This window comes from Tupaia chinensis, unplaced genomic scaffold (assembly GCF_000334495.1).
Source record: "Tupaia chinensis unplaced genomic scaffold, TupChi_1.0 Scaffold149184_1, whole genome shotgun sequence".
Classification (NCBI taxonomy): domain Eukaryota; kingdom Metazoa; phylum Chordata; class Mammalia; order Scandentia; family Tupaiidae; genus Tupaia; species Tupaia belangeri.
In genome coordinates this window covers 1,564,361-1,578,941 of record NW_006209032.1, presented here as the reverse complement: position 1 = coordinate 1,578,941, position 14,581 = coordinate 1,564,361, and the positions used below count along the sequence as shown (strand labels likewise).

At 47.9% G+C, this 14,581-nt stretch overlaps 1 protein-coding gene across 1 annotated transcript in view; it reads left to right on the top strand.

Annotated features, from left to right (window-relative positions):
* The window catches only part of ATRIP (ATR interacting protein), a gene marked incomplete in the record, with an annotated part of 20,861 nt that continues 6,280 nt past the window's right edge, over positions 1-14,581 (top strand). Inside the window, 8 exon segments of the mRNA XM_027769305.1 lie at positions 1-175; positions 4,164-4,294; positions 6,859-7,029; positions 8,877-8,995; positions 11,066-11,223; positions 13,348-13,440; positions 13,711-13,840; positions 14,016-14,537. Of these exon segments, the coding sequence (XP_027625106.1) occupies positions 139-175; positions 4,164-4,294; positions 6,859-7,029; positions 8,877-8,995; positions 11,066-11,223; positions 13,348-13,440; positions 13,711-13,840; positions 14,016-14,537 (1,361 nt within the window).

The following is a 14,581-nucleotide window of genomic DNA, read 5'->3' as shown; positions in this document are numbered from 1 at the left end:
AGCATTGGGCATCCCCCGAGCAAGCGGGCCCGGGGCTTCTCCGAGGCCGCCGTCCCGGACCCCGAAGACCCGTTCAGCGCGCACGGGGACTTCACTGCGGACGACTTGGAGGAGCTCGACATCCTGGCGTCACAGGCCATGAGCCAGTGCCCGGCCGCGGCTCGGGACGTGTCCAGTGAGTGCTCCTGGGGCCTTTCCCCAGAGGGTAGTGCAGGCCGAGCCACAGCCTTGTGACGACTGTGGCTTCGGAACCCCATGGCTAGGGCTACCCCGATGTCTTGCACACCTGACACTCTCCTTCGCTCTTTTAAAAAATACAGGAACACCCTGATTTGAACGGTGGCTGTGTTCCAAAAGGTCTTTTGGTTTAGGAGAGAAATGTATCAGGAATGTCAAATACCGAAAGCTGGGTTAACATTTTACAGTGTTTTCTAAAGTTTAGGGCTATCTGTTCTTGATTCTAAGCAGAGGTCCTTAGAACACAGTGACCACTACCATCAGATCCAGCCCTACCCACACTCCGGAACACATTCTTGGGACAGCTTTGAGATGCTTCAGATCTTATGAAGCTTTCACTGTCTTCCTTGAGCAGTAAGAGTTTAGGAGGGGGCTGACAGGTACAAGAGAGGAAAGAAATGTATCCTTTTGTATGGACTGCTAGGTGTTCAAACATTAGGAACCGAAGCAAGTCAATGAACAAAATACAAAAACTCCTTCCTTCAGAGAGTTTACATTCTAGTTGGGGCAGGAGGGAGGCCTTGTGGGGCTACTAGAAAGAGACAGGTTTTAAGGACACCTTGCCTCTGCCCTTGAATGTCCCACAGACATCTTTAACTCTACATGATCATTTCCTGGAAACTCAGTCCTCCTGCATCTCCAACCTGGTGCCTGGCAAAGCAGACGTTCAGAAAACACTTGTTGCTGCCCAGATGTCCCACAGGGCAGTGACCAGCAACACTCCAGGCCGTGGCACAAGGCGACTCCTCTCCTTTTTCCTGGCCCCACACCTGCAGTAGTCCACCTTGATCAGTAGCACAGACTTTTCCAAGACCCCCAGTGGGTGCCCGAAGCTGCCGATAGTACCAAGCCCTATATGATTTTTCCTGCACACACACACCTATGATAAAGCATAATTTCTAAATTAGGCACAGTAAGAGATAAACAACAAAAAGAAAAAAATAGAACAGTTATAACAACGTGCCAGGGGCATTGCTCTTGCACTTTGGGGCTATTAAGTACAATAAGGTTATTAGGAACACGATCGCTGGGATACCTTGACAGTTGAGTTGATACCCAAGATGGCTACCAAGTGACTAATGGGGGGGGTAACACATACAGCACTGAGAGGCTGGACAGCAGGATCACTCACTTCCCAAGCGGGATGGAGTGTGATGCCTCAAGATTTCACCGTGGTACTCAAAATGGCACACAGATCAAAGTTACAAATTGCAAGGGCCGGCAGGTGGTATAGTGGTTAAGGAGCTGGACTGTCATGTGGCCAATCTGGTTCAAGTCCCGAGTCTGGGGGCTTGAAAATCATGCCTGGCATGTGTGTGTGCACGAGCCAAAAATCCAGGGGGAGAAGGGATTGGGGCGTGGCCAACCCCCTGGGAGGTGATTTCTCATTTTCTTCTCACCATCTCAAAAACCTTAAACAAAAACAAAGTTACAAGTTGTGAGGCAGCAAGTAGCATAGTGGTTGAGGCACTGGATCCCACATAGCCAGCTCCGGGTTCAAGTCCCAGACCCAGCATGGCACATGTTTATGTGTGGCCAAAATCCCAAGAAGGGAATGGAGGAGAAGGGATTGCCATGTAGCCATTCCCCTGGGGAGTCACATTTCACCTTCTGTCTCTTGTCTCTGGTGAGCACACATACCCCATGGCAAAATTCTAAAAATAAAAAGTTAAAAAAATTTACAAATTGGTGCTGGTGCCATAGTGCAGTGGTTAAGCACTGCGTATAGGGAACAGATCCCACATGGCTAACCATGGTTCAAGTCCCCACCCTGGCAGCTTCAAAAATGCCTAGCATGGGACCAGCAGATGGCATAATGGTTTCGTTGCTGGACTCCTACATGGCCAACCATGGTTTGAGTCCTGGACACAGAGGCTTGAAATTCACACTGGGTGCATGCACATGCATGCCCAAAATCTAAAAAGAAGAATGAGGAGAGGGGATTATTACAGTTTGGCCATCCCTCAGGAGGTGATTTCACTGTCTCTCTCTGGCAAGCACATATGCCCTACAGAAAAAAAAAAATCTTTGTCCAGTGCAAGTGTTTGTGAGCCCAAAATCCTGATGGGATGGACAAATGGAGGAAAAAGGATTTGAATGTCCACACCCAAATGGGGTGGACTGGGAGGATTGCTCTCTCCCTCTCACAAAAAAAAAAAAAAAAAAAAAAAAGTTTTTTAATGTATAAGAAAAAGCTTTTGGGCAAAGCAGTTGGCGTAATGGCTATGTCACTGGACTCCCATGTAGTTGACCACAGTTCAAGTCCCGGACCCAATGGCTTAAACTTACGCTGGGCGTGTGTGCGTGTGTGCCCAAGATCCCGAGAGGAGAATGGAGGAGAAGGGTGTGGCCATGCCCCCAGGGGGTGACTTCTCACTCTCTGTCTCTCTGTCTCTCTGGCAAGCACATGCGCCCTATAGCAAAAACCTCTCCGAAAGGAAAAGCTTTCAAGGTTTTTTTCCCTTGGAATTTTTCATTTCATATTTTCAGATTGCAGTTGACTATGGATGACTAAGACCACAGAAAAGAAGCCACCGCGTTATAATCGCACCCCAAATCCTGTCAACTTTACCTTCTTCTTTTTTTTTTTTTTAAGATTTTTGCCATAGGGCGCATACACTTGCCAGAGAGACAGAGACAAAGAGAGAGATAAAGTGAGAAATGACCCCTGGGGGATGGCCACACCGCAATCCTTCCTCCTCCATTCTCCTCTCAGGATTTTGGGCACACGTGCACGTGAACCTGGCGTGCTTTACTGCTGGGTTCGGGACTCAAACCACAGTCGGCTATATAGGATCCAGTGCCTCAACCACCACACCACCTGCTGGCCCCAACTTTACCTTCTTAATCCATCTGTGGAATCCATCCTGTTTGCATGGTTTTTACCCTGGTTTTTACCCTCATTTCTCTCCTGAACAGCAGTCTGCCAGATTGGCTCCCCATTTTCCGTCTTCATAGCCCCGCCAGAGGGATCTTTTCATAACTGGCCATGTCAGACAGATACACGTGCAGTCCCCACCAAGCCCTCCGGTGGCCTCCCCCTGCTTCTGTTGTCCTGTCAGAAAAGCCATGCTGCATTTTTGTGTAGAAAAGTGCATCAATACTTTCAGACAACCCAGGAGCATGAACACCAGAGTCCCTGCCTTGGCCCACAAGGCCCAGTATGGCCCTGCCCTTTCCCCTCGCTCTCTGGGTTCTCGCCACACCACACTTCTATTCTCGAATTGTCCTGCGTCCTGACAGGACAGGAACATGAACTCTCGTACACCGAGCATTCTGGCCGCCCATTCCCTTCTCCGCTCCACTGGTTACTTCCCGGGCTAGCTCTTATCACAGCTATAATTTGGCATTTAGTCCCACGATCATTTAATGTCCTGTGAGCGCTGTGAGTGCAAGGGCTCTCCGTTTTGCTCCCTGTTGGGCATTTAAGGACTGACATGCCCAGCGTGTTGCAGGCGCTCAGTACACGTTGAACAGGTCACGAGTTCCGCCAGAGAGCTCCCGGCAATACCTTTCAGCCTTTACGTGAGACCCTGATGTTAGGGCAGGTGGGGAGAGGGTGATAGGATCTGTTATATCATAGGATCATTTAGGAGTTTGAGTCATGTCCTTAGGTTAGAAAATACCTCTATTGCTGGGGCCAGCATGTGGCATGGTGGTCGAGGCACTGGACTCCCACATCGCCGACTATGGTTCAAGACCTGGACCTGGAGATCACTTTCTGGTGAGCACACATGCTGTGTAGCGGGTTGAGAAATAATAATAAGAGACAAAGTTGAACAAACAATTGTTTTTTAAAAAATAAAAAATTTATATTGCTTACTACATCTTTCTCTACGGTGCTCTCAAAAGTGATTCTTTTCAGCATTTTCTGGCAAAAATGGAAAAACTTTGGATTCTAAATGTGTATGGGAACTTTTTTACAGGTATTCATAAGGTCCCCAGATTAGATGGGATGTCAAAAAACCCTACAGGGAAAAACAGAGAAAGCGTTCCAGTTAAAGATAATTTTGAATTAGAAGTACTTCAAGGACAATACAGAGAACTTAGAGAAAAGGTAAGTGACCTAACTTGGGGTTTTGTAGTTAATTCATTCCTTAGTCATGTGTTAGGAAGCGCTGTACAATAATGTATACATATATACACACACACACACATATATATATATAATATATGGGGTTTTGTAGTTAATTCATTCCTTAGTCATGTGTTAGGAAGCGCTGTACAATAATGTATACATATATATCCACACACACACATATATATATATAATATATGGGGTTTTGTAGTTAATTCATTCCCTTAGTCATGTGTTAGGAAGCGCTGTACAATAATGTATACATATATACACACACACACACATATATATATAATATATATGGGGTTGTTAGGAAGCGCTGTACAATAATGTATACATATATATACACACACACACATATATAATATAATATATGGGGTTTTGTAGTTAATTCATTCCTTAGTCATGTGTTAGGAAGCGCTGTACAATAATGTATACATATATATACACACACACACATATATAATATAATATATGGGGTTTTGTAGTTAATTCATTCCTTAGTCATGTGTTAGGAAGCGCTGTACAATAATGTATACATATATATACACACACACACACATATATATATATAATATATGGGGTTTTGTAGTTAATTCATTCCCTTAGTCATGTGTTAGGAAGCGCTGTACAATAATGTATACATATATACCCACACAAAAAAAAATATAAAATATAATATATGGGGTTTTGTAGTTAATTCATTCCTTAGTCATGTGTTAGGAAGCGCTGTACAATAATGTATACATATATATACACACACACACACGTATATATATATATAATATATGGGGTTTTTTAATCATTGTTTTTATTTATTTATTTAAACTTGACCAGAGAGGCATAGAGTGAGAAAGCGAAAGCAAGAGCAAGAGTGGGAAGTGAGAAAGCCGGCCGCCAGGTCCAGGGCTCCAACCACGGTCGGCCACGTGGGAGTCCAGCACCTTACCCACCATGCCACCTGCCAGCCCCCAGTAAAATATATTTTGTATACATTTTAAAACTTACATAAAGTCTAGAATCATTCCCATGAAGTGGGAGAAAGCTAAAACCAGGAAATTTAGGCTGAAAGAAACTAAATGGTGAATTTCTAGGATCAAGGCATGGGAAGAAACACTACAGAACAGACCCAGAAAGACAGGAACTGTCAGGGCACTGAGGTGAATTTACGCCATGTACCTTTATACAAAGAGCACATCATAATGGTTGCAGTGTCATTAGCAGTTGTGCGAGAAAGCAGACCTCCTTTATACAATCAGCTAAGGGTCCCTAAGAAAATGAAGAACTGGAGGTCGGCAGGTGGCATGGGAGTTACGGGCAGCTGGACTCCCACATGGCTGATCACGGTTTGAGTCCTGGACCTGGTGGCTTGCTTTCTCATTTCCAACCCTCCTCTGTCTCTCTATAGTCAAATTGAAATAAATAAATGAAATTAAATTAAATAATTTTTAAAAGAATTATTGTATTTCATTTCATTTATTTATTTATTTTAACTTGACTAGAGAGAGAGGGAAAGTGAAAAAGCAAACTGCAAGGTCCAGGACTTAAACCATGGTTAGCCATGTGGGAGTGTGCAGCATGTCCAACACCTTAACTACCATGCCATCTGTTGGTTCCCAATAAAATAATTCATTTGTTTTAAAGAATTGTTTTTTTATTATTATTCTCCAGTTTGTTCTGCGAGAGACAGAGCGGTAGAAAGCAAGTCGCCAGATCTGAGACTCGAACTGTGGTCGGCCATGTGGGAGAGAAAAGAAAAAGAAAACCAGGAATCTAATGTGGACTTTTAATCTGTAAAGTGTGTAATCCAGATTGTTAAATGCACGTTAGAAAACCTTTATGGGGTTGGGACCAGCAGTTAGCGTAATGGCTATGTGGCTGGACTCCCATGTAGTCGACTGCGGTTTGAGTCCTGGACTTGGCGGCTTAAATACACGGTGGCTTAAAGTCATGCCGGACGTGTGTGCATTAAGGCGCTGGACTCCCAAATGGCTGACCACAGTTCAAGTCCCAGACCTGGCAGCTTGTTTTCTCACTTTCCCTCTCTTTCACGCTCTCTCTCGTTCTGTCCCTCTCTGGTCAAATTAAAATGAATAAATAAAGTTAAATAAAATAATTTTTTTTTTTTTGTAAGAAAAAGAGAAAAAAGAAAGCCTTTACATGTGGGGGCCAGTAGGTGGCATGGTGGTTAAGGGTGCCGGGCTCCCACGTGGCCCACCGTGGTTCGAGTCCTGGACCTGGCAGCTTTTTCACTTTATCTCTCTCTTGCTGGTCAAATTTAAATAAATAGATAAATAAAGGTAAATAAAATAATTATTTAAAAAATTTAAAAAGAAAATGTTCATATGTGAGTGACTAGTGTCCTATGAAGAGGCCTAGTAGGCCGTGGCGATGTCTGGTTGGTATAGTATATTTTGAGCACTCATTCATTCACAGGACGTGTGTTTCCTGTGCTTTCTCCATCTCCCCAGCTACTTGTTAAAATAAAATTTGGAAATAATGTTCCCTTACCATCCTCTCACAAGATTGTTTTGGATTTACAGCTGAAGGCAATGGAGGAAGAAGTCCTCGTTAAGAATGGGGAAATTAAAATTCTGCGTGACTCCCTGCATCAGACAGAATCTATTCTAGAGGAACAGAGACGATCACATTTACTCCTAGAGCAAGAGAAAGCCCAAGTGCTCAGTGAGAAAGAAAAGGAATTCTCCAAAAAGGTGACCCAGAACTTTTTGTAAAAAACAAAATAAAACGGGCTGGCAGGTGGCATAGTGGTTAGCAGTGCTGGAATCTCACATGGCTGACCACGGTTCAAGTCCTGGATCTGGCAGCTTGCTTTTTCACTTTTCTACTTTCTCACTTTCCAACTTTCTCACTCTCTCTCACTCTGTCCTTCTCTGGTCAGATTAAAATAAAATAAAATAAATAATATAATTATTTAAAATAAAAAGATAAAACAATGGGACCAGCATGTGGCATAGTGGTTAAAGTGTTGGACTTCCACATGGCCGATCATGGTTTGAGTTCTGGACCTGGCAGCTTCAAATTTATGCTAGACACGTGTGAGTGTGTGCCCAAAATCCCAGGAGGCGAAGGGATTATGGCATGGCCATCTCCCCTGTGGGGGCCAGTAGGTGGCATGGTGGTTAAGGGTGCCGGGCTCCCACGTGGCCCACCGTGGTTCGAGTCCTGGACCTGGCAGCTTTTTCACTTTATCTCTCTCTTGCTGGTCAAATTTAAATAAATAGATAAATAAAGGTAAATAAAATAATTATTTAAAAAATTTAAAAAGAAAATGTTCATATGTGAGTGACTAGTGTCCTATGAAGAGGCCTAGTAGGCCGTGGCGATGTCTGGTTGGTATAGTATATTTTGAGCACTCATTCATTCACAGGACGTGTGTTTCCTGTGCTTTCTCCATCTCCCCAGCTACTTGTTAAAATAAAATTTGGAAATAATGTTCCCTTACCATCCTCTCACAAGATTGTTTTGGATTTACAGCTGAAGGCAATGGAGGAAGAAGTCCTCGTTAAGAATGGGGAAATTAAAATTCTGCGTGACTCCCTGCATCAGACAGAATCTATTCTAGAGGAACAGAGACGATCACATTTACTCCTAGAGCAAGAGAAAGCCCAAGTGCTCAGTGAGAAAGAAAAGGAATTCTCCAAAAAGGTGACCCAGAACTTTTTGTAAAAAACAAAATAAAACGGGCTGGCAGGTGGCATAGTGGTTAGCAGTGCTGGAATCTCACATGGCTGACCACGGTTCAAGTCCTGGATCTGGCAGCTTGCTTTTTCACTTTTCTACTTTCTCACTTTCCAACTTTCTCACTCTCTCTCACTCTGTCCTTCTCTGGTCAGATTAAAATAAAATAAAATAAATAATATAATTATTTAAAATAAAAAGATAAAACAATGGGACCAGCATGTGGCATAGTGGTTAAAGTGTTGGACTTCCACATGGCCGATCATGGTTTGAGTTCTGGACCTGGCAGCTTCAAATTTATGCTAGACACGTGTGAGTGTGTGCCCAAAATCCCAGGAGGCGAAGGGATTATGGCATGGCCATCTCCCCTGGGGGGGTGATTTCTCACCTTCCCTTTCACCGTCTTTCTCTCTCCCTGGCAAATGCAAACAGCCTATGGCAAAAAAAAAAAGAAAACAAAACAGAAACAGAAACAAAGCCAACGTGTTTCCACCGAGATATGGCACCTTGGCCATCTCGATCTGGGCAGTTTCTATTCATCATACTCGATCACCCCAACCATGGTGAAGATGGGTATTATATTACAGATCAGCTTGGTTTTAGAGTGGCTATCTAAATGGTGAAGCTGGTATTTGAACCCTCACAGACTGCCCTCACAATAGTTAGAGTCAAGTGTTTTTCTAGCGTGCCACGCTGTCTTTCAGGAAGAAAGCTAACGTGGGATGTTTTCGGTTGTTTATATCACAGCAGACCTTCCTATGTATTGTTCACTGGTCTCCTTTACGAGCTTGGACTCACAAGCCCAGGGTGTCTTCGTGTATGTGATGGGGCCATTACAACTGTTGCTTTTGCCTTCCAGCTGCAGTCGTTACAGTCTGAGCTCCAGTTTAAAGATGCAGAGATGAATGAATTAAGGACAAAGCTCCAGAGCAGCGAAAGGGTGAATAAACTGGCTGCTCCCTCCCTCTCCCGTGTCAGGTAATGATGGTGCTGAAGGGACAGTTCCATTTTGCCTGTTTACTAGGAAGCCTCCATGTCCAGTCAGGCTAGCCCTGAAGGATGGCCACTGGGCTGAGAGCCCCTGCTCAGGAGGTCGAAGGTGGCTGGATGAAGCTTGAATGATTTGAGGCATCGCAGCATAAGGCCTGCAGTCCACAAGCACTTCCGTGTGGGGACTTCCTAGACACAATTCTTCAGGACTAGAGGAAGCTGATCATTTTGAGGATGGTCTTTTTTTTTATCTTTTAAGAGAGATTTTTGCTGTAGGGTGCGTGTGCTCGCCAGCGAGACAGAGAGACAGAAAGCAAGAAATCAACCCCCCCCGGGCGGGATGGCCACGCTGCAGTCCCTTCTCCAGTCTCCTCTCAGGATCTTGGGCGTGCACACACATGCACCCAGCATGAGTTTAAGCCACTGGTCCAGGACTTGAACTGTGGTTGACTCTGTGGGAGTCCAGCGATGTAACCTTTACGCCATCTGCTGGTCCTATCCAGTCTTCATATTTATGTAACGTGTTTAATAGAACTGATTTTGCTGTAAGCATGAGTGTATGTCAGTCCCAGGTACTTGGAGTGCGTCTTCTGTTTATTGCCCTGGACTCTTTGTCCAGCAGCCCCCTTGTTTGCTGACAGCTGCACTCAGCTTGTTAATGGGCTGTGTCCTGTCCTCTGCCTGTCTGGACCAGCCTTACGATTTGTTCTGGTATTGGATATTCTTGGCTGCCTTTGCTCCTCATGGACGAGGTGTGAACCTGAGCTCTCCGTGCTTCGCGTAGTCCAGGGGCAGCAGGAGCGCCGAGCACCTGTCCTCTCCTCCTCATGTTGAGCAGAGGCCTCAGCACTCGTGGTTGGAGCAGAGGGCTAAGGCCGCTTCTCCCCTGACCTGGGTGCCGAGGAACCTGCTCGGTCTCTGCACACCTTCTAGTAGACTTGCTCGCCATTGAAAGTCCTCAGATTCAGCCCCCGACTGAAGCAAATAGGTTGTTCCATAGCGAGAAGTTGCTTTGGTGAAATTGGAAATAGTGAAGGAATTATAGCTATATTTTTAAGTGAGCAGAAGTACTTTTCCAGGGACCAGCAGATGGCCTAATGGTTACATTGCTGGACTCCCACGTAGCCAACTGCAGTTGAGTCCCAGACCTAGTGGCTTAAACCTCACACTGGGCGTGTGTGCGTGCCCAAGATCCTGAGAGGAGGATGGAGGAGAAGAGACTGTGGCATCGCCATCCCCTCAAGGGAGTGATTTCTCGCTTTCTATCTCTCTGTCTCTCCAGTGAGTACATGTGCCCTATAGCAAAAATCTCTGGGGACGAGCAGTTAGTGTAATGGCTATGTCACTGGATTCCCATGTAGTCGACTATGGTTTGAGTCTCAGACCCAGTGGCTTAAACTCACGCCAGGTGTGTGTGCACACGTGCCCAAAATCCCGAGAGGAGAATGAAGGAGAAGGGGTTGCAGTGTGGCCATCCCCCCAGGGAATAATTTCTCACTTTCTGTCTCTCTGTGTCTCTCTCTCTGTCTTTCTGGCGAGCACACGTGTCCTATAGCAAAAACCTCTTAAAAAAAAAAAAAAATCTCTGTTAAAAAAAAGGTACTTTTCCAGGGCCAGCAGATGGCATAGTGGTTACCTTGCTACTCTCCCTCATGGCTGAGAACGGTTCGAGGTCCAGACGCAGTAACTTAAAACTCAAACCGAGCCACCATGAATGCCCAAGATCCCAAGGGGAGAAGGGATTATGACGTGGCCATCCTCCCTGGAGACGATTTCTGACTTTCCCTCTCGCTGTCTCTGTCTCTGTCTCTTTCTCTGGCGAGCACATGTACCCTAAGACATAAACCTTTTGAAAAAAAGAAATACTTTTCCAATAATTTGCATCAAAATGTCTTATTTTACACTGCTATCTTGACATAGAATGGCCAGAACAGAACAGAGAAAACCTTTGGTCAGAACATCGAAACATAACAAGTCGAAAGCATGTTAGAAGTTTTGTAACCATTTGAAGTGGTTTTAGCAGAGTCATTGCTTTGCTCTCACAGTTAACTTTCTCAGTCCTAGGAAAAGCCCTTCTGTGGGTGTGAAGCCAGAAGCGTGTTCTACACAATTTGGAAAAACATCCTTCCCTACAAAGGAGTCTTTTAGTGCCCACATGTCCCTTTCCCACCCCTGCCAGGCCGAGCCAGGGTACAAGTCTCTGGTGGGCAGAGAAGGTAAGTCCATCTGTTTGTCATCTATCCATGTTTAACAGATTACCCAAACTGGTGGTTTCAAACAACACTCATGGGGCCAGCAGGTGGCATGGTGGTTGAGGTGCTGGATTCCCACATGGCCAACCGCAGTTCAAGTCCTGGGCCCGCTGCTTATTGTCTGTCTCTCTCTCTTTGCTAAGGGCACATGTCCTATACCAAATTAAAAATAATAATAAGGGGCTGGCAGGTGGCGTGGTGGCTAAGGGCGCTGGACCCCCACATGGCCAACCGCAGTTCAAGTCCCAGATCTGACAACTTACTCTCTATCTCTCTCTTCTCTCTCTCTTGGTTTATCTCTGGTCAAAATTGAAAAATAATGATAGTAAATACATAATTCTTTTTTTTTTGGAGAGGTTTTTGCTATAGGGCGCATGTGTTCGCCAGACAGACAGAGACATAGAGACAGAAAGCAAGAAATCACCCCCTGGGGGGATGGCCACGCCGCAATCCCTTCTCCTCCATTCTCCTCTCGGGATCTTGAGCACGCACGCACACGCGCCTGGCGTGAGTTTTAAGCCACCGGGTCCAGGACGCAAACTGCGGTTGACTATGTGGGAGTCCAGCGACATAGCCATTACGCTAGTTGTTGGTCCCCAATAAATAATTCTTTAAAATAAAATAATAATAATAATAATAAGGGGCCAGCAGGTAGCGTGGTGGTCGGGCTTCTAAATCCCCACGATTGACCATGGTTTGAGTCCCGAACCTGGAGGCTACTTTCTCACTTAAAAAAAGATCCCCACGGCTGCGCCAGCCAGCGGTTAAGGCAGGTGGAGTCCACACGACCCACTGCAGTTCGAGTCCTGGACCTAGCGGCTTGAAACACGCCAGGTGCGTGTGCGTGCATGCCTAAAGCCCCAAGAGGGGACTGGAGGAGGAAAGGGATTTCAGAATGTCCCCACACACACACAGAGTGATTTCTCACTTTCTCTTTTTTCTCTGTCTCTGTCTCTCTCCAGTGAGTATACATGCCCTATAGAAAAATTACAGAAATCATTTTAGAAATAAATACTTCCAAAAAATAACAAAAGAGCACTGCCTGCGTCCCCCTGGTTTCTGGGCAGCAGTTCCGGGCGCAGCTCACCTCTGCTGGACTGGAGCCACCGAAGCAGGTCCAAGGCTAGAGATGTGTTTCGCCGCGCTCGCTCACGTGGCAGCCCCCTAATTCCTGCCCCCGCGGGCCTCTCCGCAGGGCTGCTAGGTGTCCTCGTCCTCTGGTGGATGGCTCCCCAAGCTCACCGACCTGGGGAGCCGACCCCAGAAGTCACGTAGTGTCACTGCCGCCATGCCCTGTCCGTTGGAAACAGGCCCCAGGCCTGGGCTTGGCGTATTCCAGGGCAAGGAAGCTGGGCTGTGCCTTTCCGGGGGAGGTGGGTGGAGGGTTTGCAGGCATATTTGAAAGCTGCCAGTCGGCATCCGCCGGCCACACCAGAGACATAGTGAGTGTGCAGGGGCCTGGACTCCTTCCTAGGCCAGCCTGAGAGGGTGCTGCTGCTTTCCAGAACAGTCGCCTTGCGTCAGGAGGTCTCACTCTGACGGTACTGTGCCCGTCAGTGACACCGACTCTTCCCACCTTTGACCTTTCCAAACCAGGGGCCACCAGACCACGTATGAGAGACGGCAGCCCAGTCACATGTTGGTGTCCGGCAGCTAAAGGGGCAGTGCTGGGTGGTGTCATGATCAGGCTGTGGGGCCCGATGGCCTGGACCACGCTGCTGGGTTTTGGGGCAAGTCCTAACCCTAACCTTTGCACCTCAGTCCCCTCGATGTCAGTGAGAGCCAATGCTAGCGCTCCCGAGGGCTGCTGTGAGGAACACGCGCTGGTCTGTGTCGAGCCCTTGAAACGGTGTCTAACGGTGACGATGTCCCATCACCTCACTGCGAAGGGTTTTGTCTTCGTCTCCTGGCGAGCTGTTACTCAGGAAGGCAGAGATGGGCTCCCTGCTGCTTCAGCTCTTGTTTCGGTCCAGGCTGAAGAAGCCCCAAGCAGGACTCCTGAGAGTTTGAGACTTGTTGCGTCTGAGAGTTTCTGATATGCCCGTGCTTTCGAGCTCAAGCTTTGATTCCCATTCGATCTGGTTTCAGATAAGACTCACAGCCTGAGGGGCGACCTCATAAAGCAAGAAGACGCCCCGAGGAGTCTCATCAACAGCTGGGTGCAGAGCTCGAACACTCAAGGTACCAGAATTCCTGTCCTCCTGCTGGGCCTACGTGGCCCCGACTGCCTCTGCAGTGTGCGGTGGGTTACCTGGGGCGCTGGCCGGGGTCAGCCCCAGGCCGTCCCTCAGAGAGCCAGCGCAGTGGGAGTCTGCGACTCACATAGAAGACGGGAAGGGGCCAGAGCAGGGCTGTCCCAGAGCCTTCTGACAGCTAAGAGGACACCGGCTTCCTCCCTATAGGGAAGGTCTCCCGTGTCAGAACTTTCTAGAGTCTCCTTGTCTTTTGCAGGTTCCATTTTGATAAACTTGCTTCTGAAGCAGCCTCTGACCCCAGGGTCACCCCTCGGTCTCTGCCACCTCCTGAGTGGTTATCCTGAGGCTCCCACTGGCACCCTTCTGCAGCCGTCGGGGTTAGCCAGGTAAGCAGGGGCTTCTGGGAAGGCTGTTGGGGAAGGGGTTTTCGGGAATCCGGGCCTTTTGGGCCCCGGCCAGCCCGGGAGGGCTGTGGGCAGACAGACCAGACAGCCTGGCTGGCGGGCTGCTCGGGCCGACCTCAGCTCCATCCCATACTCACCTGCTTTCTTTTGCCGTCAGCACCTTGGCTGGGATTTCGGGCCTCAGGACTACAGGTTCTCGCGATAGGCCGTTCTCCCTCTCAGCTCTGAGAGAAGCACAGACCCTGGCACTGACTGGGCTGAACCTGATCTCCAGAAACGAAGATTCGGCTGACAGAGACCCAGCAGAGGGAGGCGGAAGGGCCTTCCCGCTGTGCCGGCTGGCCGGCGCCGTGCACCTCCTCCCTCTCGTGCAGCTCTTCATGGGCGCGTACTGCCAGGCACTGCAGGACCTGGCAGCTGCGAAGAGAAGCGGAGCCCCCGGTGACTCGGCGACGCGCCCCTCCTGCGTGAGCTCCGGGGTGGAGGCCAGCCCTGAGGACTCCCTTTGCAACCTGGAGAGCTGCTCTGTGGCCTCGCTCAGCGTCCTCCAGCACCTGGTGTGCCACAGCGCCGCTGTCGTCTGCCTGCTGCTGTCAGGGGTGGAGGTGGCGTCTGCTGTGGGGGCCGGCTGCAGGGTGCACAGGCATGGCCCCAGAGAGGGGGCCTCGGCACCAGCGGAGGCTGCCGAGGACCAGGGACAGCACCCACTGCTGGAGACGCTGC